At 44.5% G+C, this 25,438-nt stretch overlaps 3 protein-coding genes and 1 long non-coding RNA gene across 14 annotated transcripts in view; 1 reads left to right on the forward strand and 3 right to left on the reverse strand.

Annotated features, from left to right (window-relative positions):
- Positions 1 to 13,648, forward strand: part of RANBP3 (RAN binding protein 3) — an 85,989-nt gene extending 72,341 nt beyond the window's left edge. For 5 of the 9 annotated variants that reach the window (XM_051971785.1, XM_051971779.1, XM_051971783.1 and 2 more), the window contains 6 exons: positions 2,610 to 2,712; positions 3,664 to 3,788; positions 4,158 to 4,278; positions 4,638 to 4,780; positions 6,083 to 6,263; positions 8,136 to 10,560. In XM_051971785.1, the coding sequence (XP_051827745.1) occupies positions 2,610 to 2,712; positions 3,664 to 3,788; positions 4,158 to 4,278; positions 4,638 to 4,780; positions 6,083 to 6,263; positions 8,136 to 8,179 (717 nt within the window). In that variant the 3' untranslated portion in view covers positions 8,180 to 10,560. Of the gene's footprint in view, positions 1 to 2,609; positions 2,713 to 3,663; positions 3,789 to 4,157; positions 4,279 to 4,637; positions 4,781 to 6,082; positions 6,264 to 8,135; positions 10,561 to 13,218 lie in introns of those variants that run through there. The other 4 variants (XM_051971781.1, XM_051971784.1, XM_051971788.1 and 1 more) reach the window with 2 other exon arrangements.
- On the reverse strand, positions 5,754 to 6,158 carry LOC127544894 (uncharacterized). The gene is made up of 2 exons (XR_007949551.1): positions 6,068 to 6,158; positions 5,754 to 5,967 (listed from the first exon to the last, which is right to left on the reverse strand). It is a non-coding gene; the product is annotated as an uncharacterized LOC127544894 (long non-coding RNA).
- On the reverse strand, positions 12,388 to 24,820 carry CAPS (calcyphosine). 3 transcript variants are annotated; one of them, XM_051971791.1, is made up of 6 exons: positions 24,799 to 24,820; positions 16,093 to 16,195; positions 15,446 to 15,535; positions 15,177 to 15,354; positions 13,806 to 14,012; positions 12,388 to 13,264 (listed from the first exon to the last, which is right to left on the reverse strand). In XM_051971791.1, the coding sequence occupies exons 3-6, from the start codon at positions 15,523 to 15,525 to the stop codon at positions 13,163 to 13,165; spliced, it is 567 nt and encodes a 188-aa protein (XP_051827751.1). In that variant the 5' UTR covers positions 15,526 to 15,535; positions 16,093 to 16,195; positions 24,799 to 24,820; the 3' UTR covers positions 12,388 to 13,162. The 3 variants fall into 3 exon arrangements, with proteins under 3 accessions (XP_051827751.1, XP_051827749.1, XP_051827750.1); XM_051971789.1 differs by lacking the exon at positions 24,799 to 24,820 and having other exon boundaries at positions 15,446 to 15,547; positions 16,093 to 18,097; XM_051971790.1 differs by lacking the exon at positions 24,799 to 24,820 and having other exon boundaries at positions 15,446 to 15,554; positions 16,093 to 18,097.
- On the reverse strand, positions 18,196 to 25,377 carry VMAC (vimentin type intermediate filament associated coiled-coil protein). Its single transcript, XM_051971792.1, has 2 exons — positions 24,799 to 25,377; positions 18,196 to 19,993 (listed from the first exon to the last, which is right to left on the reverse strand). The coding sequence occupies exons 1-2, from the start codon at positions 24,987 to 24,989 to the stop codon at positions 19,630 to 19,632; spliced, it is 555 nt and encodes a 184-aa protein (XP_051827752.1). The 5' UTR covers positions 24,990 to 25,377; the 3' UTR covers positions 18,196 to 19,629.
- Between the last annotated feature and the right edge of the window lie 61 nt (positions 25,378 to 25,438).

Genomic DNA, 25,438 nt, shown 5'->3' on the forward strand with positions numbered 1-25,438 from the left:
TTGCCACTTATTGCTCCTTCGCAATCTTCAGATTTGCTTCCTCTCCCTTCCTCCCCTGAAAATAGAGATGATAGTACTAGCATTCTCTACTTCTTTTGACTTTTGTGAATAAATCATTGTGTACACATTAAAGAACTGTTAAGTTACAGGTGACAAGTCTTTTCCTGGGGAAGACAGAACAAGAGAGGCTTTTTATGACATGGAAAAAATTATTCTTTAAACAGGTTCTCTTCATTTGTAATTACAAACATATTGTATTTTTTTTTAAATTTTATTTTATTTAATAGTAACTTTGTATTGACAGAATCCATGCCAGGATAATTTTTACACGACATTATCCCTTGCAATCACTTATGTTTCGTTTTTTCCCCTCCCTCCCTCCTCCCTCCCCCCCCCCCCCCAGGATGGCAAGCAGTCCTATATATGTTAAATAAAACATATTGTATTAATGGGGGATACTGGTGTAGTAGAATTATCATTGTATGAAACTTCATTTCCACTTGTGTGTCTTTGGACAAGTATTCTTCAACATAAAACTTGGTTTCTTTCAGTATAAAATTAAGAAGTATAAAGTCCTTTCTAGTCCTAACACTTTATGATGCTCTGATACTTTGTTAAGCATGTTAGTAGATCAAATATATAAAGTCTCAACTTATTAAAAGGGCAATCTTATTTATCACATAAAGGCACGGGAACAGAGTAAGGTAAAAAAAAATAATAATAAAGTTTAAGTGGCTTGGACCTTGTGACTTGAGAATATAGACTTCTCATTGTCAGAGTGTATACTCTGAGGTACAGATGAATAGTCATCATTTTTAGCATCCTTTTCAATGAACTTAACAATTTCTTGTCATTGGTTTGAGAGCTCTTTCTTTGTCCTGAGTAGTTTTTCATTAAAAAAATCAAGTCACCTGGTCAGGGTAAGTGACATTTTTGAATGTTGAAAGAACTGGTGAGTGAAATGGCTGAGCCCAGATAGTATTAATATCTGGAAAACAAAAGAAGCACCAAAAGTTTGGGAAAAGGTGGATCCAGTTGTCAAAGAAAAAGAAAAGAAAATAGTTTGGAAGTTTTAGTCTCCCAAGCACTTCCAAAGCAGTTCATTCAAAGAATGGTTGATGAATGTTTACAAAAGGAAGTATTGATCACAAAGAAGGCTTCATCAAAAATAGATCATGTCAGTTCAACCTTATTTCCTTGTTTGCAGGATTATTCAATTAGTATATAAAAGGAATGGTATAAGACACTTGCTGAGATCTCTCGCATCATTCTTGTAGAAAAGTTAAAAGAGCTGTGGGCTACGTAGAGTATAGTTTGGGATAACTAAGAAACTGGAAAATAGAGTCAGGATCAAAAAATCTGGACAGGCTAACAGAATCAAGTGAGATGAAATTCATTAGAGACAAATGTAAAGTTTTAGACTTGGTTTAAAATTTTTTTTCATAAATGCAGGACGGAGGAAAGATAGTTAGATTTTAAATTGTCTGAAAAAGATCTGAACTTGTAGTGGATTATGTATCTACAATATGATGTTGCTGCTAAAAAAGCTATAATGAACTTGTGTTGCTTTAAAGGCTTCTGAACATAAAGAGTTAATAGTCTGTGGGTACTGTGCCTTCATCAGATCCCATGTGGTATAGTTTTGTGTTCATTTCTAGAAGTCACACATTAAGAAATAGATTGAGTACATACAGAAGTTTAGAATTTTGAATGGCCTTGATTCATAGGATATTGGCTGGAATAGAAAAGATTTAGGGGTGAGGTGTAGTAGGCTGCTGTTCAAATTATTAAAAGTTGTCTTAGAGGGGAAAAATGAGCTTTTGTTGTATTTGGTCTTAAAGGGCAGATTTAGGAACAGTAAGTGGAGGTTGCAGAGTTAGGCTTTATGTGGATAAATTTGCAGAAGTGGCATAGGGCTTGCTTTGAGGTTATGGTTTCCTTTGAATTCAAGCAGAGGCTGTACAGACACTCGTTGGATTTGTCAAAGTGGGTATTCTTTCCATGTATTAGTTGAAGTAGATTGTTCTTGAGATCCCTTCCAACTCTCAAGATTCTGTGACTTTATAATGAGCTTAAATTTGATTCTACATATTAGATTATATAACTTTATTCCCAAGGAATGTCTTTTTCAGAGATATATAGCACTATATAGAATATGTTAAAGACAGTAAATAACTGTTTTTCTTTCCACAAAAATTTATCTCTGAAGAGTCTTAGAACTGCTAACTAGAAAAGATATTTGCATAAAACCCAGGAAGTTGAGGAAAAAAGGAAAGGAGAGAACAACAAAAATAGTGAAATAGTTTCCATCTCCTGCTGTTGCCTCTGACAGTGGAAAATAACAGAGCTTGACTCCCACTTCCCACAAGACATCTTATAGACAGCTTCTGGGGTGAAATGTGTGTGGATAGGTTGAATCCAGGAAAGTTGGTTTGTACAGTATCAGATGTCCCCAGTTTAACCAGGCACTGATAGATATTCCAGTCCTTTATGAAAAAAGTAAGAAGGAAGGGGAAATAAGATTTGTAGATCTTGAGTGGCTATCATTCTCAACTAGAAGTTTTCTTCTTTACAGTGATTTCATCTCACATATTCCTTGAACTTTCCAGAGTCCACCAAAATCTAGTGAATCTAGTATAGATGCCAGCAAGGACAATACTGCTGCTGAATCTGGCTCAGAATCCTCCTCCCTAGAAGCCACTCCTGAGAAAGGTAAACCATGAACATCCTATGTGGGAACAGTTAGGGATTGGCTGGTTTTGCAGACAGCATTTAAAATTACTTAAGGAGTCATGGTGATTCAGGACAAAAAAAAAAGAGAAAGAGAAAGACCTCTTATAGATTGTTCAGAAAGCTTAAATGCCTGAATCTTCCAAGTCAGAAGTCGTGCAACTTTGCAAGATAGACTTTGGAACCATTTCTGAAAATGACAACTCTGCTGTCATGACTTGTCATGCTGTCATGCAATAAACATTATACTTGCAGTGTTCAAAGTGAGTTAGTCATATATATCCTGAAGAGCTGGTCTCAGGGCCAGCCGTGTAGCTAATCTCTAGCCAGAGTTAGTGATAGTTCATGCTCTTTTTTTATCAGAAGCATTATTTTTCACTAGTTAAAGAAAGTCTGCATTTCAGGGATCTTTTTATTGAGGTCTCTTCTACTAATACTTGTTAGCTATCTGACCTCAGGTCATTTTATGGTCTCTTAACCTCAGTTTCTTTCTCTGTAAAATCAGGCCATTTGAGTGGATAATCTCCAGTTTCTTCCAATTTTTTCTAATCTAATACTTACCTCCCACTTAACAAAAAGGAAAACTCCTGTTATCAAATTCACTGGCCATTATTAGTGCTGCTCATCATAAATAATTGGTACATCCTCCTTATTAACAGTCACTAAAACTTTCCTGGGATGCACTTAGTAGAGGTATATTTTTAGAGATTTCTTAATAGGGATTTATGATGTCAAAAATATATCTGTTATTTGAAAGAAAGAAGTTTTTCTTGTAGTATCCTAATCTCAGATTTGTTCATGGGGGCACTTCTTCTGACTGCCCACCATCTTGCCATACTGGGGCTAGATGATCAGGCTGATTATCTTTTGTGTGTGTTTTTGTGATGGATAAATTGTTCCCCTTTCCCAACAAACATGGAAAATGTTGTTTAGCTAATAATGTTTCAGAATCACTGGCAGAATCAGCAGCTGCCTACACCAAGGCCACAGCCAGGAAGTGTTTACTAGAAAAGGTGGAAGTGATCACCGGGGAAGAGGCAGAGAGCAACGTATTACAGGTAAGGTAGGAACTGAACCAGAAGCAGCTTTGACCGGTCAGCGTGTCCCATCTTAAGGGGGTCTTGGCAATAGAAGTAGTTGCCCAAAGCATCCTAATTAGCCTTGATAATAGCTGGCACTCCCAGAGCTTCAGAAGGTGGTTTGGCCATGTAGTAGGTTTTATATAATTGGACTACATGCCTGGGGGGAAATGGCTCCCAGGCCCTAGCCTAAGAGTCCTCAAGTTCTCTCAGATGCTAGAGAAGCCTGATCTGATCCCTGGGAAATCCTATAGCCAGTTATTGGTCAGGAATCCCCAAAGATTGTCCAGCAGGTTTGGAAATTTATCTCTGCCACCTTCAGTGAATAAGGATTTCTCTGTGTTACAGATCCAGTGCAAGTTGTTTGTGTTTGACAAAACATCACAGTCTTGGGTGGAAAGAGGCAGAGGACTACTCAGACTTAATGACATGGCGTCAACAGATGATGGGACGTTACAATCTCGACTGGGTAAGGAGAGCTCCAAGGCAAGCCCACGCTTTTCCCTTTCCTCTCCTTGATGTCCTAAATGTTCTGCCCGCTCCTAAGCCCCGTCTTGTCTAGGAAAAGAATGTGTCTATGTCCTCTACCACCTCCTCTGTCTCCTCGCCCAGCCTCTGGAGGGTCATTGTTTTTGCAAGTAGAAAACCAAATAGCTTCCCTCTTTGATTAGCTTAATCAGGAAATGCCAGCTGCAGCACTCCTCTTCTTACAGACTTTGGAAGAACTAGTGGGATTGGTACATGCCCCTTGTGGGTCTGCCTTCTTGGGACAGCAGGGTTGCAGCTTTGCTCTTTTCTGACTGACCTACTGGCTTTTGTGGCTTTCAGTAATGCGGACCCAGGGGAGCTTGCGGCTTATCCTCAACACCAAGCTGTGGGCACAGATGCAGATTGACAAAGCCAGTGAGAAGAGCATCCGAATCACAGCCATGGACACTGAGGATCAGGGAGTCAAAGTGTTCCTGATCTCGGTAGGTTCTGGGAGCAGGATCCTCCTCATGAAGGAGCTTGCAGTTCATTCTTGTCTTAGAGGCTTAATAGGTCTGTTTTTCACGGGGCCTCTGACCACACCTAGGCTGGGGTTTGAGTTGTATGAGCCCCGCACCTCTTGTGTGCTTAGCCTGTACCAGGCATGGCAGGTGGAGGAATGGGAAGGTATGGGAGCAACGAGACCCAAGGACGGAGGCTCCCTCCTACCTGTGAAGATCCTAAAGGGACACCAGATAGGGAATGGTAAAGATACAATAAAATTCAGGGCTACATTTAGATTGAGTGACAGCAGCTGTAAGAGTTGTTAGATCAGCAAGGCTTTGACTAATCAGAGTAGCACAGAGAAACTAGGATATTGAACTGAGCCTCAAATAATAGCTAGAATTTAGATGGTAAATGCTCACATTTGTGTATAGATGGAATTTATATCCATGTCTCCAAGTTCAGCAGTCAAGAGTAGGGGATCGGGGTGGTGTGTACATCCTAATCAAGGGCAGCGACTTGAATCAAGACAACAAATGATGTTGGACTGGTGTTGAGAATAGCAAGGAAAACCAGCCTGACCAAAGTAGAAGAGGGCTGGCTGGGGAGCAAATTAGAAAATGAATATAGGACACCTTTCTGAAGCCCTTATAAACTAAGCAGAAGAATCTTCATTTACTACAAGGGGAAATAAGAATGAGTAATTACATGAGGCATTCCTAAGATGGACAGTGCTTTTGGTAGCACTGGAGGATGTCTTGGACAGCTGGGGCTAAGTAGAGTGAGCTTTCACATTTCCTTAGCTCTTGCTAGCAAGTAGAGTGGAGATGGAGGAGCATTCACTGTCCAGACTCAGTAAGTCAGGGACTCTTGTAGTGAGCAAAGCCTTTAGGTGATTGGAATCTTTGGGTTTAGAGCCAGAAAGGACTGCCTTCTTTTATATATAAAGAAGTAGAGATCCAAACAGGGAAGGTAACTTGGCTGGTTTTTATTTGGCAGGTTTGGCTGAATCCAGGTTTTTTTTTTTCACATCTGCATTTATTTCCTTTTTCCTAGGAAGATAAACTTTGATTCCTTCCCTGGACTGGTCATTTATCTTTTTTTTCAAACACATTACTGGCCCCTCAGTCTTTGCAGCCTCTTACATGTCAGCGTGGTTTTAGTTTCTTTAAACTTTATAATATTGCTGAAACAGAAAGAAAAGTTTGTAACGGCACCTGAACCTGGATCTTTTGTCCCCCTCCCCCTTGCCCTCTAGTCCTAATCTTTTCTCTTTCTGCAATTACCTTTTGCCTTTCCAGGCCAGCTCCAAAGATACTGGGCAGCTGTATGCAGCACTGCATCACCGGATCTTAGCATTGCGCAGCAGGATAGAGCAAGAACAGGAGACCAAGATCCCAGCTCCAGAGCCTGAAGTGACACAGTCAAATGAGGAGGACAGCGATGATGATGTTCTGGCTCCTTCTGCATCCACCGGAGGGGGTGAGGACTCTGGCCCCAGGCCATCCTGACTGTGACTGAGTTAATACTCCAAGATCAGAGAGTGCAGATGTACAAGTGCAGATGCAAGTGTCTCATAGGGAAGCCATTGACAATGGGGACTGGAAAGGGCCTCTTGGAGTATTTTAGCTGAGGAAGACAAGGAACACCGGAGCAGCAGCCATGGAGGGGGACAGCTGGGAGATGGTAGTCATGTTCAGGGAATAACAGGGAAGCACTGTCACTGCCCAGTAGAAGAGATGGAGAGAGGAAAATGTAAAACAGAAAGTTATAAAAGGGACAAATCATGAAGAGATTTAAAAGCCAGATGGCAGATTTTAAGTTTGAATCTGGAAATAGTAATAGGGAGCCAGTAAGATAGATTTGTGAGAGAGAGATATGGTGGTAACATGATAAGAATCATGCTTTGGGAAGATCATTTTGGCAACTAAGTGGAGGATAGCCTGGGATGAGACCATAGAGACAGAAAAATGAACTGAAATATTAAAAGTAATAATTGAGGCTTAAGGTAATGAGGGCTTGTGCTGGTTTCAGAGGGGTGATAGAGACAGGAAAAATGTTGCAACAGTGTCAAGGACAGGACTTGGCAAGAAAGAGGATGGGAAGGGCATGGTGTAGTAAGAGTGAGGGACTGAGAATGACACCTGAGTCCTGAATCGAGGTGATCAGGAAGATGGTACCCTGTAGAGCAGTAGGGACACTCAGAAGAGAAGTGGGTTTGGGGTTGGGGGGGAGAGATAATGATTTCAGTTTTGGCCATGTTGAGTTTAAAATATCTATGAGTTATTATCTAACTGGAACTGTGAGCCTAAGAGTCTGGAATCATGCATAGAGGTATTAGTTGAATCCAAGAGAGCCAATGAGATCACTAAGCACGATAATGTAGTGGGAGAAAAAAGGGGACCTAGGCCAGAGCCTTGGGGAATACCTTCAGTTAATGAGATGTATACCCACCAAATGAGACTGAAAAGGAATGATAATACAGTAGGAGAACCAGGAGAGAACAGGGTTATGAAAACCTAGAGAGAAGTGTGATGGACAATGTGAAAAGTTGCAGAGAGACTAAGAAGAAAGAAGATTGAGAAGAGACCATAGTACCCTGTGCTGTGCACTGATGGAAGCCTTAAGTGTATGTAGCTGGGACTGTGTCCCTGTCCTCTTGGCATTCATAAGTCTAGTGCAAGGTCTCTTCAAGTGTTTTTATGTCCAGGACCACTCTAGTAATCTGGTGTAACCTATTGGGAGAGGTAGAAACAGGTCAAAGCTGATCCCTGGCAGTGAAGTTGAATGTCAGCAACTTGTAGATACTTGTCTTTACTCAATTTTTATTCTCCTGTCCTTTTCTTCCTGTCATACCACATTCTAAGAGCTAACCCCCATGCTGAATGGATTAGTTTCTCACTCCTGTTCTCTATCCCTCACTCTCCCCCTTCTCAGACATAAGCATTTTAATTAGAATCATTGCCAGACATCCCTAATAACTAGTTCATTACTAATCAGTCATTTGTGAATGTCTTCATAATGATATGAATAACTGACATTTATATAGCTCCATTAAAATTGCCAAAGCCCTTAATTATGCATATTTAGCTCCAGTCCCCAGGATTTTTTGACCCAGAGGGAGCTGCTGTTTAGATCTGCAGTGACCGGCTTCTTTCCCAAATACAAGATGGAGTCCCTAAAAAGATAGCTAAATATGGATATGATTTAAAAAAAAAAAATTCCCGGAGGCTTTTTGCTCTGAGGCGAATGGGTCCTTGTCCCGGTTCTACTCTCAAATAACCTATGGGAAGGGACTTGTGGGACTTTGTTCTTGGAGGGTGAGTGAGGTGCCTCCCTGTGCTTTGTTTTCAGGCACCGGTGATGAAGGGGATGGGCAGACAGTCGGGAGCACATAGCAGCTGGAAGCTCATCTGCTTGCAAGGCTGCTGCTTGTCCACTCTCCCCCCTTCCCCCGGCAGGCGCCGCGATCGTTCCAGGCAGTGTTGGCGGCTCCAGGACTTAGGAACCATGCATCCCTGTTCTGTTTGTTCGTTTCTTTGGTCTGGATCAGTAGATTCCACACAAAGCAGACTCAGAAAACTGCCTGAATGTGGTTTGGGACATGAAAGCTCATCATATTGATGAGCAGAAAAATAACCTTCCTTTCCCCTCTTTTCATTGAAATGGCACATTGACTTGTCACACACAACCCCTCCTTGGGACCTGAGGATTCTGTTTCTTCAGTAGCTCATATGGCACCGGCCTCTGGAAACTCATTTTGCAGCCCCGCCCCCCCCCAGGGCTTTAGCCATAGCTCTTGGGTCTGTCTGTCCTCCTCCCCTTGTTACCATCTGACTCTTGGAGCCCCTGTCCAACTGCAGGGAAGCAACACCGAGAAATTTCTGTTCCCTTAAATCATCACCCTCAATCTGCTCCACCTCCCAGGTTTGGGCTCCTTGGAGAATGGACAGGCTGAGTATTTTCCATCTTGTCCATTTCACCACAAGGGCAGTCTGGCCTGGCTCAGGGCCCCATTCTTTTTTCCACTGGCCCCTGTTGCCCAGGTCCAAGCCCCCAGGCAGCATTGAAGGGCCCAGTGGGTGTTTCACTAACTCCTCCTTCTTCTCCTGTGTCCAATATTGTTTTGGGGGGGTTTCTATTGTGCTGATCCTTTTTTTTTAAAGGTTTCTTTTTTTTTTTTTTTTGGTTGGTATTGATTTTTTTTTTTTTTTTTTAGTTTTTAATAAGATGCTCTTGTGTGTTGAGAAAGCGAAGCTCTATTGTTTTGTACTTTTCTGTTACTATTTAAGGGAGAGCTAAGCCACTCTATATAATAGGTGTTATATACCATTTGCTTAGTCAGTTTTATTCTGGCCAGGTGCAAGCTCACAGATAGATGCCCCTCGGTGACCCAGTAACAACAGCTAGTGGGGAACATCTGTTAGCCTCCCCAAAACTAACTCCCAAGTTAGTCACTCCTGAAAATAATGGGTCTTTGCACCAGTGGAGCCAGTCATGGAGCTAGGTCTTTGGAGTTGTTTGAATTTTTTTTTCTCCCCTTCCTTTGATATTTTGATACAATGATTCCTTCTTTTCCCTGATAATTCCTATTTGCATGAACACACCACCGTGAGAGCAGCTGAGGTTAGGACGCTAAAGAGGTGGGGCTCCCTCCCACCTCACCAACCAGAGGGAAAAGGGACTGTTTCTCCAGCTTAGTCTTCCGATATGGGCAGGTTAAAGGGTGAGGAATTGCTCATCCCTGGCTTGTTCACTTCACCCCATGCCATATCAGGTTCACGTGTCCTTCCAGCCATAGTGTAATCCCCAACCCTATGTCCACTGTGTCAGGGAGAGAACAGCTACCCCATTGACCAGTATCGAGAAAGAGTTTGGCTTTCAGGACATAACCCTGATTTATCTCTAGAGTTTAGAGATAGTTACATAAGTAAATCTGTGATTCCTTTTAACACAACTGGATTTGACTTGAGCTCTTGGTGTCCACCACAAATAGGACACTCTTCCTGGTCCTTCCCATGGTAGTGGGAAGTGAAATCCTTTCCATCTAGGAATTTCTTTTGCTTTTGACTACTTTCATCCTGGGACTATTATTAGCAGTTTCTCTGGGAGGGTTAACATCCCAGCGGTGCCATCAGACCTGGGCTGCTGACAAAATAACTTTGTCATTATCTTCTGGACTTCTTTCCTCCCCTTATGTCTCCCAGTGCTGCCTTGATATCAGGACATTTAAACACATTTTCAACTTAGTTAAAGTCCCTCTTGGATGACAAAACTCACAGATCCAGAGTCCTCAGGCTCTGCAGGTGAGCTTGGTGCTGTTTCCTCACCCTCCCCAACCCAGATGGTCTCACACTGATTTGGCCAAAACCCAGAGAGAAGATGGGACCAGCAAGTCTTGGGTCGTGTTGGAAAGATCCAGCTGTACTCCCACACAGATCTCACCCACTGTTGGGGTCATTCTTCAGAATTGTCAGCTGCTAAGTTGGAAAGGGCAGCTTTGTGTGAAGGCCTTGCAGAGTTCTTTCTGCACAGCAAAGAGGGACAGATTCTGCTTTTGCTCATACAAGAAACTTTTTGCGAATTTGACCCAGAATTATCTTGAAGCCCCATCCAATGAGAGACATAGGCCAGAGCTAAACTTTATTACACTTCCTGCTTTCAGCCTTAGAAAACTAGTGACAGGTAAAACCAGATAATGCCCATGTGTTTTGGAAGATTTATGTAAGATTGTCATATGAAATGTATTTGGGAATTACATTAAAACTTTTAACAAAAACTGGGGTCTGCTGCCTTGTGCTCTTTGCCACACAAGATTAGAGGTCATTTTTTCTGAGGGAAGGTGAACTAGCATTCTCAGCTGGTTCAGAGACCTTGCTAGGGATTCTCGACTTTGCAGATACTATTCAACAACAAAACGAAGAGAGCAGACAAGATCAATTTCCATCTCTTTTAACAGTCTTGAGTCTGCAAAATGAAGGGCATCAAGGCCCAGAAAAGAGCTTGCTCCAGGGCAGATGGGCCGGGAATAACCTGGTCATTGATTCCCAGTCTCTCCTCTGCTCTTTTCAGTCTTCCAAGGCTAGAGTTTGGCTCTTCTGTTGTGCTCACTCTTCCCCAGGTAGGAGGAAAACTTTCAACTTTGAATCATGCTTGGCCTGAAATCTGACTGTCACTTCCTACCTCTATCTCCTCCTCTATAAAGTGAAATGCAGGAAGGGGATCCCTTTCGGCTCTGACACTGTTTCTTGGACTATTCAGGGAATGATCATCATTCTTGAACTAAAAGCCTTCACAAAAGCAGGGCCATCTCTCTTCTACCTGTTGATCCAGAATCAGAGACCGCTGAGCAATAGAAATTCCTCTTAGCAGAAAGATTATGCTGCCTTTTAAATCCTGATCCCTCAGCCATTCCTCATCTCTCAGTGCTCCCTCTCAGGAGGGTCTGGGTAACCTGACAGCCTTGCCTAGTTCAAGTAGAGTGTCTATAGAGTTTTTCCCTCCCAGCAAATATAGGTTTACCTTCTTACTTGGCACAATCCTAGAATTTAGATTTGGAAAAGCCCTCAGGGTTGATTGAGTTCAGGTGCATCTTAATCTGAGGAAAAGTAGCTCCCAAGAGATTGTGACTTAGCAGCCCTAGTCACAGAGCCAGAAGAAGTCCGAAGTGCCAACTAGGCCACGCCTTTCATTTTGGAGAAGAGCTAACTGAACACCAGGGAGGTCACACCTCACTTAGCCAGAGGTACCTGTGCAGTGCATCTGAGCCCTGTTCCTCAACTCCGGAGAGAAGGTTTTTCCCTCTGTGTACCTCAGGCTTCACACAGCCAGTAAAAAACAGAACTAGGACTGGACATTCAAAGTCTTGTCATTGTTCAAGTGGTGCTCTTTCCTGGACCCCTCCCCAAGCTTCTACCTGAGCAGGGTAAATGCTGAACATCTTTCTCTCTTTTTATTAGTGTCTTTTAGTATCTTAAGATGACAGCTCTCCTTTCCATCCAACACCCTTGCCAAGCACTCCTAACAAGTATCTTTGAGCAGAGTCAGAACCATAGGCCCTCTCTCATTAAAGATGGAGAAAACGAATAAAGGTTACAGTGTCTTGTCCGTGATCATAAAGGTGGTGATAGACGATAAGGGATTCCAACCCATTTTCCATCTCCTATGCTCTTTACCCTACTTCCCCAGCTTCCTGTGAATGTGGTAGAGAGGTGGGAGCCAGAGGGGGAGGATGCCATATCTCAACTCCAGAACAAGAAAGGAATTCATTTTATCGAATTCATGTCTAAGCAGGAATTCCCCTTCTGTACCCCCACCAATGTCTCTAACCAGATATCTGCTTAAAATTAGCATGGGAGAATCGGAGAAGGCATTCTACTTTGGAACCACCGGTATGAGGAATTTTTTATTTTTATCAAGCTGAGAGCTGCCTTCCTTTACCTTCTGTTTGTTGTTACACCTAGTTGTGTCCTTTGCGACCAAACAAAGCCAATTTTACCTCTTTCCTAGAACACCTCTCCAAATACTTGAAGATAGGTTCATATACTTTCCCTACCCATAGTCCCTGCCTCCCATCTTATTAATAATGAATGACAAGGCAACAAAGTGAGAGGCTATCAGAGAGCATGGATTTCATTTGAAAAGCAAAGGTACAGGAGGGCAGATTTAGAGAGGGGGAGGGTAGAGTTTCCCAGAATAAATTAGCCAAACTGTCTAAAGGGTCACAGCCCACGTCTTCCTCCTGGTGAGGTGGGGGCCAGTGACAAGCAATGGGTCTGGAGAGGAGGGTTAGATGGGTATCTCATGCACGCTTAGGATCCTGAAGAGAGAAGCACAAGAGAGGGAAGCCCTCATGGAACTAGTGATAACATTCTTGGGGCAAATTGAGAAAGGAGCAGCCTCTAGCCCATCCCATCTACTTGAGTACCTTTAGGAGCACTAGACTTTAGAGGAGGAAGAGGCCTTAGAGAAGCCCTGTGGTGGTGAAGGTCGGAATGGCCACCACATTTCAGTCCCTTCATTGTGGGATGAAGGGCCTGGACTAGATGGTCTCTTAGTTTCATTCTCCCTTCTGAACTCCCACATTTGAAAAAGGAAGAAAAGATGAAGCCTAGAGAAGGAAGGGAAGGGACTTAACCCACAGTTAAGTGGGTCAAAAGGAGATAGAGTCAGGATTTGAATCCATTTCCTCTGACTCGAAATTCAGTGATACTGAAGCTTTCCCAAATATCCTATCAAGCAGTTGGCCGAGGGCAGAGGTGGTTTAGTTGAGGCAGAAAAAGATGAACTGACTTGGGGTGAGAGAGGGAAGGGGAGGAGGGCGTTATTCTAATCTAGGGCTGGCTCTCTGGTTCCTTCCCTTGGGTTCTGAGAAGCGTTGGTCACAGTTGCCAGGCACTGGTCATCATAGCCACAAACTCTTCATCTGTGTCCACAGAAGCACTCACACCACTGTAATAATCCAGGAACTCTGCCGCAGTGACCTGCAGGGGAACAGAAGGAGTCTGCCATCCCTAGCCTGACCTGTTTCTTGCCCATCTCCGTGCCCTGCTGTGTTCCCTTTAGTGGGGAAGGGGAAGGTGTTCCAGGTATCAAGAATCAAGGCCATGCAGTGTGATGAAAAGAGCACTGGCTTTGGGGTCAGGAAGACTGGTTTGGAATCCTGGCCCTGCTTACTAGCTGCACACCCTTGAATAAATCCTCTTTGTAAAAAGAGGGAGTTGGAATAGAATTGGGGCATCTTAAACTTTTTTTTTTTTTTTTTGCGTGATGGATCCCCTTGGCAGCTTGGTGAAGCCTAGGGACCCCTCAGAAAAATGTTTTTAAATGAATAAAAACAATAAAATTACATAGGATTACAAAGGAAACCAGTTGTGTTGAAATACAGCTTTCAGAATTCAAGAATAACAAAAAGTCCTAACCCCAGGTGGAAAATCCCTGGACTAGATGATCATCTTCTAACTCTTAGGGATCAGAGAAACTTGATGATGAACTAAGCATATGTTCATGAAGCCAAGGGGCTACCTGTCCATCCTTATCACCAGCATCAAAGTTGTCCAAGAAATGCCGGAATACATCATCTTCTGTCCACTCGCCACTCTGAAATTTGGGGTTTTCTCGGCCACTGTAGACACCCCGAAGGTCATCCACAGTCACTATGCCATCTCCACTTCTGTCCAACTTGGCGAAGGCAGCCGCAATGACATCCTTCCGTGCCTGAGACATGGGTGGCTGGGGGTGAGGGAAAAGAGCATGTTAATTGAAGATTTCATCCCAGTGGGAGGGGAAGCCAGAACTTGTAGAAAGATCTGTTATTGCCTGGGAACTTGTAGGTATATGTAGAAGATGGTCCATGATGGAATGATGTGAGATCTGGTATTAGGCCTTTCTTTACCTCTTTGATCTGGGCAAACTACTTTCCTTCCATGTGTGTCATTTTTTTATGTAAAGGACTGGGGGAAGGTGGGGAGGGGGAATGTCCAAGTATTGGTGAGGGGAAAAGCCCCTTTGGGGTTGAATCCCCCATAAAAGACAGAATGGCATCCTCTACTCCTACATAAAGATGTACTTGGCCCATTAGATGTATCTGGATGACCCATAGGCACCTCCAAATCCGCATGTCCCAAGCATATCCCATTTTCCCCTTCAATTCCATCCTAAATTTCTCTACTTCTGTTCAGGGTGACACTGTTCTTTCAGGTCTCAACCTCAGAGACAATCTCCCTCAGTTTGCACCTGCCCCTTTCCTCTGATTCAAACCTCTCCCATACATCAGCAATGTTTGTTAGCTGCCTGCTTTCTCACAGATGCCGGATCTAGGGCCTTCCCATCCTTAAATAGCGTCAGTCAAGTCCCTTATTGCTGTCAGGGTAAAACACTGATTCCTCTGCTTAGCATTTAAAGCATTTCACAACTTGGACCGACCTTCCTTTCCTATTTCACATTCCTCTCCTTCCCGTCCTCCCCAAAGCCACGCCTGCCAATATGCCATTCCTCATAGCATTCCATCTCCATGCCTTTCTGTGGGCTAAGCTCCATTCTGGGAAGGTGCTCCCTCTTCACCTCCTCCTCCCAGAAGGACTGGTGGTTTCCTTCTCTGCAAACCTTAGTTTCAAGGTCACCTCTCCGTGCCTTTCCTGCTGTTAGTGATGTTCCCCAGCCCACCCAAATGACCAGGCATCTAATGTGTACAGGCTTTGTACCGACTTCTGTGGATGTTTTCCTTAATAGAACGGAAGCCCCTTGAGAGCAGGGACTTTCTGAGCTGAGCCCAGTGCTCGCTTGGCCCGATAGGCACAATAGATGCCTGTTACAGAGTCTGCAGTTGGCTGGCTCACCAGGCTGCGGATGCGCACCCTTTCAAGGGCTCTTTCTAAGGGGAATGAGAATTCTTACCCGTAAGGCACGCAGAAACTCCTCCAGGTCTAAGGTCCCACTGTCATCTCGGTCCCAGTACTTGCAGATGTGCTCAACCTCACCAGCTTCCAGGGCCAGCCCCAGCTCTTCCAGCCCCCGATGCAGCTCTTCTGCATCTAAGGCTCGACTGCTGTTGGCATCCAGTCGGCGAAAAAATCTGATAGGTTGGGAAATGGAGAGGGAGGTAGCTGGCTGCTGGGCAGAAGGGACCTAAACCAGAAGCTTCGGGGTTGGGGGGGGGGGTTTACCTTGCCAGGCCTTTGATACCAGATGCCCCCCGCTCCAGGCACTTGACTCGAAGTTTCTCGATGGCATTGGTGGCCTCCATAGTTTGTGAACTGCAAGAAACACTGACCCCTGTGGATGGAGTGGGGCCCCTCACACTACACCCTCCCCCCCATACCACTTCCTGTTGTCATAATATCATTCTGTAATTCAGCCTTCCCTTGCCTCTTTCAGAGCTTGGGATTTTAAACATAACCTTGTAAACCAGGGAAACAGTCATCCTCCCTTCAGTCCCTCCAACCCTAGTCCTTACCCCGTTTCCGCACCTGTAATCCCGGGAGACAAATGCTTTCTGGGCCTATCTCTTTGTAACCTGAGAGTGCAAAGCTTACTGCTTGGGATCCGGCTAGGCTGGGAGGGGCAGAATGGATGACCTCAGTCCCAGGCATCCTTCCTTTAAGTGTATTGAGTTGGATCTCAGAGAGCCTGGGTAAGTGCCAGGACTCCTGAGAAGGGGCGGGCTGCCCTACGAGGGCAATACAAAGAACCGCTTATAAAAAGCTGAGAATTCCAAGAAATGCAAACTCTGATCCGCCCTTTGGTCAAGTAGTGGACAAAGTTGCTCCCCTTGCCCTGCGCTCTCCCCTCCCCGCCCAGAACTCCCACTCACCTGCGGCGTTTCTTCAGAGATTATGCTGGTCTAGATGTTTCCTCTGGGCTTCTAGGGAGTTCTGCCCCAGCTCCAGAAGTCAGCGTCCTGGCAGTGCACGTTGCTAAGGGACCAAGTGTCTACTGGGACTGGGAGGAGTTATAACCCTCCCAGCTGTAACCCTTTCACTGCCTAGAGTCAGCAACCCCCAAGCCTACTACTCTTGGGATGATAAACAGTTGAATCTGACTAAATTCAGGGGTCCTCAAACTTTTTAAATAGGGGACCAGGTCACTGTCCCTCAGACAGTTGGAGGGCCGGACTATAGTAAAAACAAAAACTTTGTTTTGTGGGCCTTTAAATAAACTTCATAGCCCTGGGTGAGGGGGATAAACGTCCTTAATTGCTGCATTTGGCCTGTGGGCCATAGTTTGAGAACCCCCTCCCCCCATATCCTTTCAGATCTTACAGGGATCTTGGCACTGAGGCCCTGAGGCCATCAATGGGGACTGGCCTCTGTAGTGGGCCAGATACCATTGACCCCAGGTTCTAGGAAGCACAACATGACCACAGTCCAGACCCCTGCAAAAATGCCATCGGCAGCCCTGCCTTTTCTCTGAAGAAGTCACATCATTTATTTGGCTTGCCTTGTGCTCAGTGCTTCAGTACCAGGTAGGGATAGCCTGGGAGAGAGAGAGAGGAATTAAGAGACCTAGATTTGAGTCCCAAATTAGATGTAGGAACTTCCTGAACTGCCTGATCTAGAAAAGATTTCTGTTCCTTGGATCTGTTTGCTCATCTGTAAAATGGGGACATTTGCCGAAATCCTCTTTAAAAGCTCCCTGTGGGGTCTGAATTTCTCTCAGACTCTGAGCCATTGCAATCGGAACCCTCAATCCAAAGGGGCAAAGGATAGATATCTTGTGATTGCAGGCAAGTGGTTATGATTATGAGACCAAGAAGAGAGAGAAAGTGTGTGTGGTGGCCGCCATCCTCCTCTTGGTGCTTAGGATTCAGTCAATTGAAATATGATTTAGTGAAAAGAATGCTGAATGTAGAGTCAGAAGTATCTGGGTCTGATTCTTGGCTCTCTGAGGACTACCACTGCTATAATGGCTATTAGAACTGGACTTCATTTCCCAAACTATTAAAGAAAGGCTGGACAATGGCACTGAAATAACAAGCATGTCAGTAATTGTCCAGGTTTCTGAATCCCCCAAGGAGGCAAGGGGAGATTGAGGACAGTTTTCTGGGCTAAACAGGTCCCCTCCCTATCCTGGCATCCCACCCATTAACAAGTTAGCCCAGATCCCTCTCCATCCCCCTTCTCACCAGGGACTTAGGCAAGTTGAGGATGAAATGTTTGAGCATTGGCTCCCACTTTGGGCCCTGCGCCCAGCTGACAAGAGAAATAGGATAGCCCAGGTCCATATCCCATACCTGCTCTCTCCCCATTCACGGCAAGGGAGTCATCGCCTTTGGTTTATTCTCAAGAGTCCTGCCTCCCTTTGTTGCAAGTGCCAGAGAGCAGGCACTGAAAACCTGAACAAAATTAGCCGTCCCCACCTCCCTCCCATTCTTCTAGAGTAGAAAATAGGGACATTCTTCTCTTACAGAGCTAGTATTGTTAGTTACAAAGGCACTGTCACAGCACCCTTCACAAAGGCAGGTTGGGTGGGGTAGGAAGAGATCGGACCACTGAGAAACCGTCCCAGGAGAAACACTGGACTTGAGGCAGGAAGGCAGGCAGGCAGGCAGGCTCCATGGGTTCAAGTTCTTGCTCATCCCTTGCTAGCTGTGCGGCTTTAGACCCACTTCTTTCTGTATCTAATAGAAGGGTAACACTAGGTGATCTCTAAGGTCTCTTCCAGTTCCAAAATGAAGCCTTGCTACCCACTAGTACAACAGACAGAACCCTGTGCAGGACACGTGGAGACAGAGACAGCATGCATGGGCTTTTCCTTCCATTCACCCACCCACCCACCCACGTGTTGGATGATGGAATTTCCTGAGTTAGTTAACCGACCCCTGACAGCCCAATGTGAACCTCCCCAAGTCTGTTGTGGGCAAAGCCAGGGCAGATGTGAGGAGACCCTGTGGGATTCAATCAGAGAATTAGGGAAATGAAGTGGCAAAATGTTCTTTTATTTGCTTTTATAAAAAAAGTGAAATATTTATCCTCAAATGGTGAACTTCCCATTTAATTGCTCAGCTTGAGAATGACTCCCATAGAAAACAGACATGTAAAATATAGACATCTATTAGATATAAAAAAGGATTTCTAGTTGGCTACATAGAGCTGCCACCCAGTCTGTATTCCCATAATCTGAGCTCTTCTAAAGAGATGTCCAGGTCAAACCCTGGTACCATAGACTTCAAATGAAGGTTCGAATTCTTCTTTTAGGCTGGAATTCAGCCCCACTGAGTATCACCTCACATCAGAATTATTCACCAGAGCATGGAAACCACTGTTTTTTTAACCCCGTAGTTTCCCCTGTAACAGGCCTTGTGGAAACTGGTTGGCTCAACATTAGTAGGTAGAAAAGTACAAGCCCTGGCTAAACCTTCCAGCCATATGATCTGAATGAAGGATAGTTGGACAACTTGGGAAATCAACTCCCCCTTGAATTTTTAAAAAATAAAAAAATGTAGAATTTGAAAAAGCATTTTAAAATACACTTAAACGTATTAAAGCTGATACAAAAGTTGAGTGGCTTAGAACACAGGCTACATATTAAATGAACAAACCTTTGTGTTCTAGATCACTACTGTATTATTCAAAATAAGAATAATTCTAATTCCTCGAGGAATTCCTCCGCTACCTCTAGGGATGGCACTGTTCTCAAAATATGGATCACTTCGAGGCTGCTAACAGAAACAGGAAGCTAGCAGAAGGAATGGGGTAGGAAAAGAGACACAGGTTTTACTGGGTTTTTTAAAGTCTCGATGACCTGCAATAACGTTGATTTTCAGAAAGGCCAATCGATCTACCCTTCCCAATTACATGCTGATTTTCCCTTTTCCAAGTCTGAGGTTTCTCCAGGACGGTGTTACTTTTGCCTGGAGACTCAGTTCCCCAAAGAACTCAGGTTCCCTATCAATAATCTCGCTGCATTGTTGTACCCAGAAATCCTTCTACTATCAAATAGGACCCGGCTTCCAAACCCAAATGGAAATTTAGAGAAATTGCCCCGTGTTTTTCTTTTAAACTTTTCTCTAAGACACTGTCTCCCTCGATGAGATGCAAGCTTATGTTCATCCTGAGTTGAAGATCCTGCAGAGAGAAATCTTTTTAAGAGGAGAAGAAATTGGGGGTAAAGGAAGAAACCATGTCCCTGAATCTAGAGTCCTTGTACCCACGGCTCCTCTCCTGAAAGACAGGTGGGTTTACAAGGACCCCTGTCTCAATGGTGCAGGGCTAGGAACAGACCCAGAATTGCTGCTCTGGGGGATGCCCGGAAGGATTCTGATCACCCCAGGTTTTCATGGCTAACACCACAAGGAGAAGGCCTGGAAAGAAGCCTCTGGAGGAAGGGAGAGGCTACCAGACAGGAGAGCTCACACTGTGGTTCCAAACATAGTCTGGTCCAAATCCTTGTCATCTACATCATCTTCACTGAGAGAGAAGGCCTGGCTGTTGGAGAGTGGGCAGGAGGGCCCACCAGTCCTGGGTGTCCCATCAGGGAGTGGGGAACTGCTGGCACTCGGGGACCCTGACCTGGCCAAAGGGCCCAGTTGCTCCCCTTCAGCCATGTAGGCCAACAGGCTGTCCAGCAGGGGCCGGCGCTGGCAGATTTTGTGCAAGAGCTCACTGCGGTGCTTCAGCTGCACGATCAGGGCGTCTTTCTCCTGAATCACAGTCAGGAGCTTCTGGACAGTCCCCTCTGAAGAAAAGAGCTTTTCCTGAAGATCTGCGATCTCTCTTTGCAGGAGTAGGGACACATACCAGGAAGAAAAAAAAACAGTAACTTTTGGTTTCAATCAATTCAACAAGCATCTATTAAGATTCTACCCTGTGTCAGATACTGCAGCATGCACCTTTCCTGCCCTCTGGGAGCTTACATTCTACCCCCCAAAGAAGTAAATGCAAGGTCCCTAGAGGGGAAAGTACCAACCACGGGAGGAGGGAACAGGAAAGCTGACTTAGCTTATTAAGCCCTAAAGGACATGTAGGAGGATGGGCGGCCCATAGGATGCAAAGGCACAGAGGTGGGACCTAGTATTTGGCATATGGCCTGAAGGTAAAGCATGTGAAAGTAAATAGTGAGAAACAGGTCTGAAATGGTAGGTGGGAAGCGAAGGGCTTTTGGTGTGAAATGAGGAAACTATTTTTTCCCAAAAGCAATAGAGTCACTGAACATCACAAGGGACTGATCTTCATGGTCAGACTTGTGACTCGGGAATATCACTTCAGCAGCTGGGTGCAAGATGACCTGGAGAAAAAAGAGGCTGGAAGCAGACAGAATAATGAGAAGTCAGGATGGCAAAAGTTCAAACCTAGCCTCAGCCACTTACTCAGCCAGGGAGCTGATTAACCCTTCCCTACCTATCCCTTTTTCCTCAACTGTCAAATGGCTCCTCACCCACAGATTATTGAGAGGATCAAATGAGCTATTTATATAGTGCCTGACACTGGCACTTAAGGTGAATGAATGCTTATTTCCTCCCTTCCTAGTGTAAGTGAGAGATGATGCGGGCCCAAACTAGGGTTCTGGTTGCGTAAGTATAGAGAAGCCATGTGAGAAATGTGATGGAGGCAGAAATGATAGGACAGATTTTATAAATAGAAAGTGGTGAGGAAGTGCCAAAGGTGACTCAGTTAGCTGAGAGACACCTTCAATAAAAAGAGAGAGGTTGGAGGAAGGTGCGGTCAGAGGCAAGACTACAAGTTTTGTTTTGGACATGGTGAGTAAGGGATCTGGAAAGTATGTCCAGAGGCAGAAACATATAGTGCTGACTCAGGACCAATTAGAACTAGATATATAACTCTAAGGCTCATCTACCTGCACGGAGATAACTGGACTGAGTGGATGCAATCACTAAGGAGAACGAAAAGGAGAAATGAGGACCCAGGATAAAATCCTAGAAGACATCCATGTTCAAAGGAGAGAAGCTAGATGCTGAACCTGCAAATTTTCCCATCAAAAAATGTATATGAGGACTCTGCACGCTTTCAAGCAGGTTACAATTCATCCCATTCCACTGGGAACCCTCCCCCGCCCTCGTTTACCCAGTGGAAATGGTACAACTCACATTTCTCTACCGATTTAAGGTTTGCAAAGTGCCTTCCTAGGAGTAACTCTGTGAGACAGGTGACACAAGTAGCCTCTCCATTTTACAGATGAGGGAACAGAAGCTGACATGCAATCACTTGGCCAAAGTCACAGAGCTAATAAGTGAAAGATCCAGGGCTTGGACCCAAGTCCAGCACTTTTCTTGTTACTCCACAACTGTTCTTCTGATACTGGAGACTACTCACATGCTGCTTTATGTCCTCCCAACAAATCCTGGTTAGAAAACAACCTGTCCTGGTGAAACATATCCCTAGGGTTATGAAAATGAGGGTCCCCTCAAATCAAGAACAATCCAGGGCATCTAGGGCTCCCCCTAGTCTGTGACTCAATGTAGTCACCGGACCATGCTTCTGACAGCTCTGTTCTAGACTAGAAGAATAGCCTTCTACTCTAACTGGCCTCCATAGGGTTCACTTCTCTCTCCAAGTCATCCTTTATGGATTACTGTTTGAATGAGCTTCTTAAAACTTTATCTTTTGTTTTTTAAGAAATACCTTCAGGTGCTCCCTCCCCTTTGTATCTTAATAAATGCACATTGAATAAAAGCATAAATATTATATCCTTGCATTTGAGACTCTCTCTATCTTGATCCTATCAACTTTTTCAACTTTACCTCACTGGACTTTTTTTTTTTCCAAATTTCAAAATTTATTTCAAACTTAAGTACAAAATAAGAAAATAAAAAACATTGCCACGTATACAGCAGACCATAAGAGAGGCCTCAATAGAAAGCAATAAATTTCTATTTCAAGAAGATCTATATAATAAATATTACAGGTTGTTTTCAAAGCTGCCCAGCTTTTTTCTTTTTGCTTCCTTGTTGGTTTTCTTTTGTTCTTGGTGCACTTTTTATTCCTTCTTTTCCCCCTCCCCAAAGAAGCCTACAATTAAGTCAAGCTATATACACACACACATAGGCATATATCCAGTCTTGCACATATATATACATACATATAAGATTGTATTATGTTTATTTCATCCTATCATCTGTGTCTCTGAAGGTAGATAACATCTTCCTTCATAAGTCCAAGGCTTTTCATGTTTTTCTAAATCAACCAACTCATTTTCTACCCTAACCAATCACATTCTATCTGAGAGATTGTCTATGAAAGTTCTCTCCTCCCCTCCCCCAATTTTCTACATTCCTTCTATTCTTGGCTGCATGGATTTCATTTATACAAGGAAATTTCAATTTAAAATAAGCAAAATTATTCATTTTACATTTCAACAATGCTCTCACTTTGTAATATGGTTTAAGGTCGGGTACTACTGAATCTGCTTCCTTTACACTGTTTTTCCTCTGGTTTTTTTGAAGTTCCTGACTTTTTGTTCTTCTCAATGAATTATGTTATCATTGTTTTCTAACTCAGTAAGATAATTTTTAGTAATTTAATTGGGAAGGCATTAAATAAAAAGACTTCTTAGGTAAAAGAGCCTTTTTTATTATATTGGTTTTACATACCCATGAAAAATAAATATTACTTCAATTATTTAGATCTAAATTTATTTGTATAAAAAAGTGTTTTATGTTTATATTCTTATAGCTCCTGTATGTTTGGGCGGGTATACTCTCAGGTATTTTATATTGTCTAGTTATTTTAAATGTCTAGTTATTTAAAAATTTTAAACAATATTAAATAATGTTGCTGACACAAAGTATAGTTTCCCTATTTTTTTCCTTTTTTGATTAAATCTATTTTAGCTTTAAATTTGTCTGAAATCATGATTACTATCCTTGCTTTTTTTATATGTAATGAATTCTACTTTTGACCTTCATTGTGTATATCTCATTTTTATAGCATTTCCTGAAAATAATATATTGCTGAATTCAAATTTTTAATCTATCAGTTTCCATTCTATGGGCAAATTCATCCCATTCACTTTCTAAGCTATAATTACTTGTATATTTTTCTCCTTCCTATTTTTCCATACTTTTCTTTTCACCCTATTTATATAATCCTTCTTCACTTCTCTGCTTTATTTCCCTCTGCTCCCTTTCCCCTCCTAGTTCTTGACCTACCTACCCCGTTAAGAATGGCTCCTTTATTCTCCTCCTCATACACTGTCCCCTTGCCCTCTCATTTCTTTCTGAATTTAGAAATCTTATACCCTTCTATATGTTCTTCCTCTTTAAACTATTTCCCCATGAAAGTCAAGTTCCAGCACTTCCTATCCTTCCCCCTACTAGCTTCTTCCTTATCACAGGCTTCTCCTTTTCACAATGTGATACAGCTAAATTGAACACTCCCATCCCTATTCCCAGTTCTCTTGTCTGCAAGACTTTGATAATATTATTATGCCCCGGCTTCCCTCCCCCACTCCCAGTCCAACCTATTGAACCTCCATTCTTCACCACTTTAAGGACCACTGCCTCCACTAAACTTTCTTTGACCCCTCCCTTGCTTGAAGCCTTCCCCTCCTCAGATTTCTTATGCTACTTTGCCCAGACCTCTCTTTTGGGCTTATGCCATTGTCCCCTGTGCCTGTCCTGCTACTCCCAGCCTCCTGCAGGTGGGCTAAGGAGACCAGACATGATGTCATTAGAGGAACAAAGTTTCAGGGGAGGCGACTCCCTTTGCCAATATGGCCTCAGAGAGTTACTAGAGCAGGAGAGGCTCACTCAGCCAGTAGTGTCAGAGGCAGGATCAGACCCTCTACCCACTAGGACGTGCTAGTGAAGAAGTGAAGAATCACTTAACCAATGGGTGAGCGCTTCAGCACCTCATGCAGTCTTACAGTTGCTTCTTGTAACGCACAAGTTCTTGCCCCGGATCCGACCATTCTTCCTTAGTCCCCCTGGCTTCTTTCCTCCGTCCCTTAGTTCCTCCAGTCTCCCCTAAGCCTCCTTCAGGCCTCTCAGTATTCCACCCCCTCCACTTTCTCTAAATCTTTCAAGTCTTCTTAGTGCCTCCCCATCCTTCCAGTGCAGTCCCTCACCTTTCCGACCAACCCTTTCATCACCCCAGCACTGCTCGGATCTGGCTCCCCTCCCCTGGTTCCCACCTCCTCCCTTCCCCCGGACTCCTTTTCCCCACCTCTAGCCCCTTCAGAGTCCCTGATCACTGCTCCAGTTCCCCTTATAGTCTTCTTCCCCTTCACCCCTATGGCTCCTCCGGCCTGCCATCACTCCCAGGGTCCCCCTCACAGCCCCAAGCCCCCTGCTGACCCCACAGTTTTAATATTCTCCAACCCTCCCATTATTCCTCTAGACCCCTCTCCCAGCCCTCCTATCACTTCTCCCCCAATACTCCCAAACCCCTACAATCCCCCTTAGTCTTCCCCAAACTCCCCCAATACTCATTCCCCATCACTCCCGTTTCCAGTGCCCCAACACCAGAGGTCCCAAGTTCCCCTCCTTTCCCCTTTCCGGTTCTCCACCCCCTCTCTCCTAGCCTCCCCTCCGTCCCCTCGGGCCACGGCTCCCCGGTCTCACCGGTCCTTGGCCCGGCCCAGCTCGCGGAGCGCCCCGCGCAGCTGCTCGTCTTTGCGGATGAGACTTTCCGCTTGCTCCCGCACCGTGCGCTCCGCCGCCCCGAGGCGCGCCTCCAGCTCAGCCGCCCTCCGGTGCACGGCTGCCAGATGAGCGTTCGCCTCCCGGATCTGCACAGGGGACGGGCCCGACATGGCCTCTCCAGGCCCCTTGACTCTCTCCGGAAACCGCCGCCGGACCCAAAGACTCCGCCCCTCTCCCTCTTGAAGACCAATCACTGATCACAACTCTACCAGTTGAAGCCAATCCACAGCTACCCACCTCGACAAGCCCCGCCTATAATCTCGGCCAATCCTTACCCACGAACACCGGCCAATCCCTGCTCATCCATCTGTTCCATGCCCGGCCTACCTAGTCTATTTCAGGTAATTCCGCCCCTCTAATTTAGCCAATCCGCGTTCACCAGGCATCTTCTTCGATCAATTCAAGGCCACCCACTCGTTTACGCTCCTCCCACTTCAGCCAATCCGCAGCCTCGTAAAATGCTCCACCCTGAGACCAACTTCGTCCTCTTCTTTAACACAGGCTCCTCCCCCTACTAGGCTGTCAGTGTCCGCGCCGCGGCCTTCAATAAAGTTAAAAG

Source organism: Antechinus flavipes, chromosome 1 (genome assembly GCF_016432865.1).
Source record: "Antechinus flavipes isolate AdamAnt ecotype Samford, QLD, Australia chromosome 1, AdamAnt_v2, whole genome shotgun sequence".
In the NCBI taxonomy this organism is placed as follows: domain Eukaryota; kingdom Metazoa; phylum Chordata; class Mammalia; order Dasyuromorphia; family Dasyuridae; genus Antechinus; species Antechinus flavipes.

Coding starts and splice junctions, on each gene's coding strand:
- CAPS (XM_051971791.1), bottom strand. CDS start 15,525: ATGGAGGCCACCAATGCCATCGAGAAACTTCGAGTCAAGTGCCTGGAG. Junction 14,013..15,176: donor AGTTTCTGCGTGCCTTACGG/GTAAGAATTCTC, acceptor CCTCACCCCCAG/CCACCCATGTCTCAGGCACG. Junction 13,265..13,805: donor CTGGTGATAAGGATGGACAG/GTAGCCCCTTGG, acceptor GTTCCCCTGCAG/GTCACTGCGGCAGAGTTCCT.
- VMAC (XM_051971792.1), bottom strand. CDS start 24,989: ATGTCGGGCCCGTCCCCTGTGCAGATCCGGGAGGCGAACGCTCATCTG. Junction 19,994..24,798: donor CTGGGCCGGGCCAAGGACCG/GTGAGACCGGGG, acceptor ACTCCTGCAAAG/AGAGATCGCAGATCTTCAGG.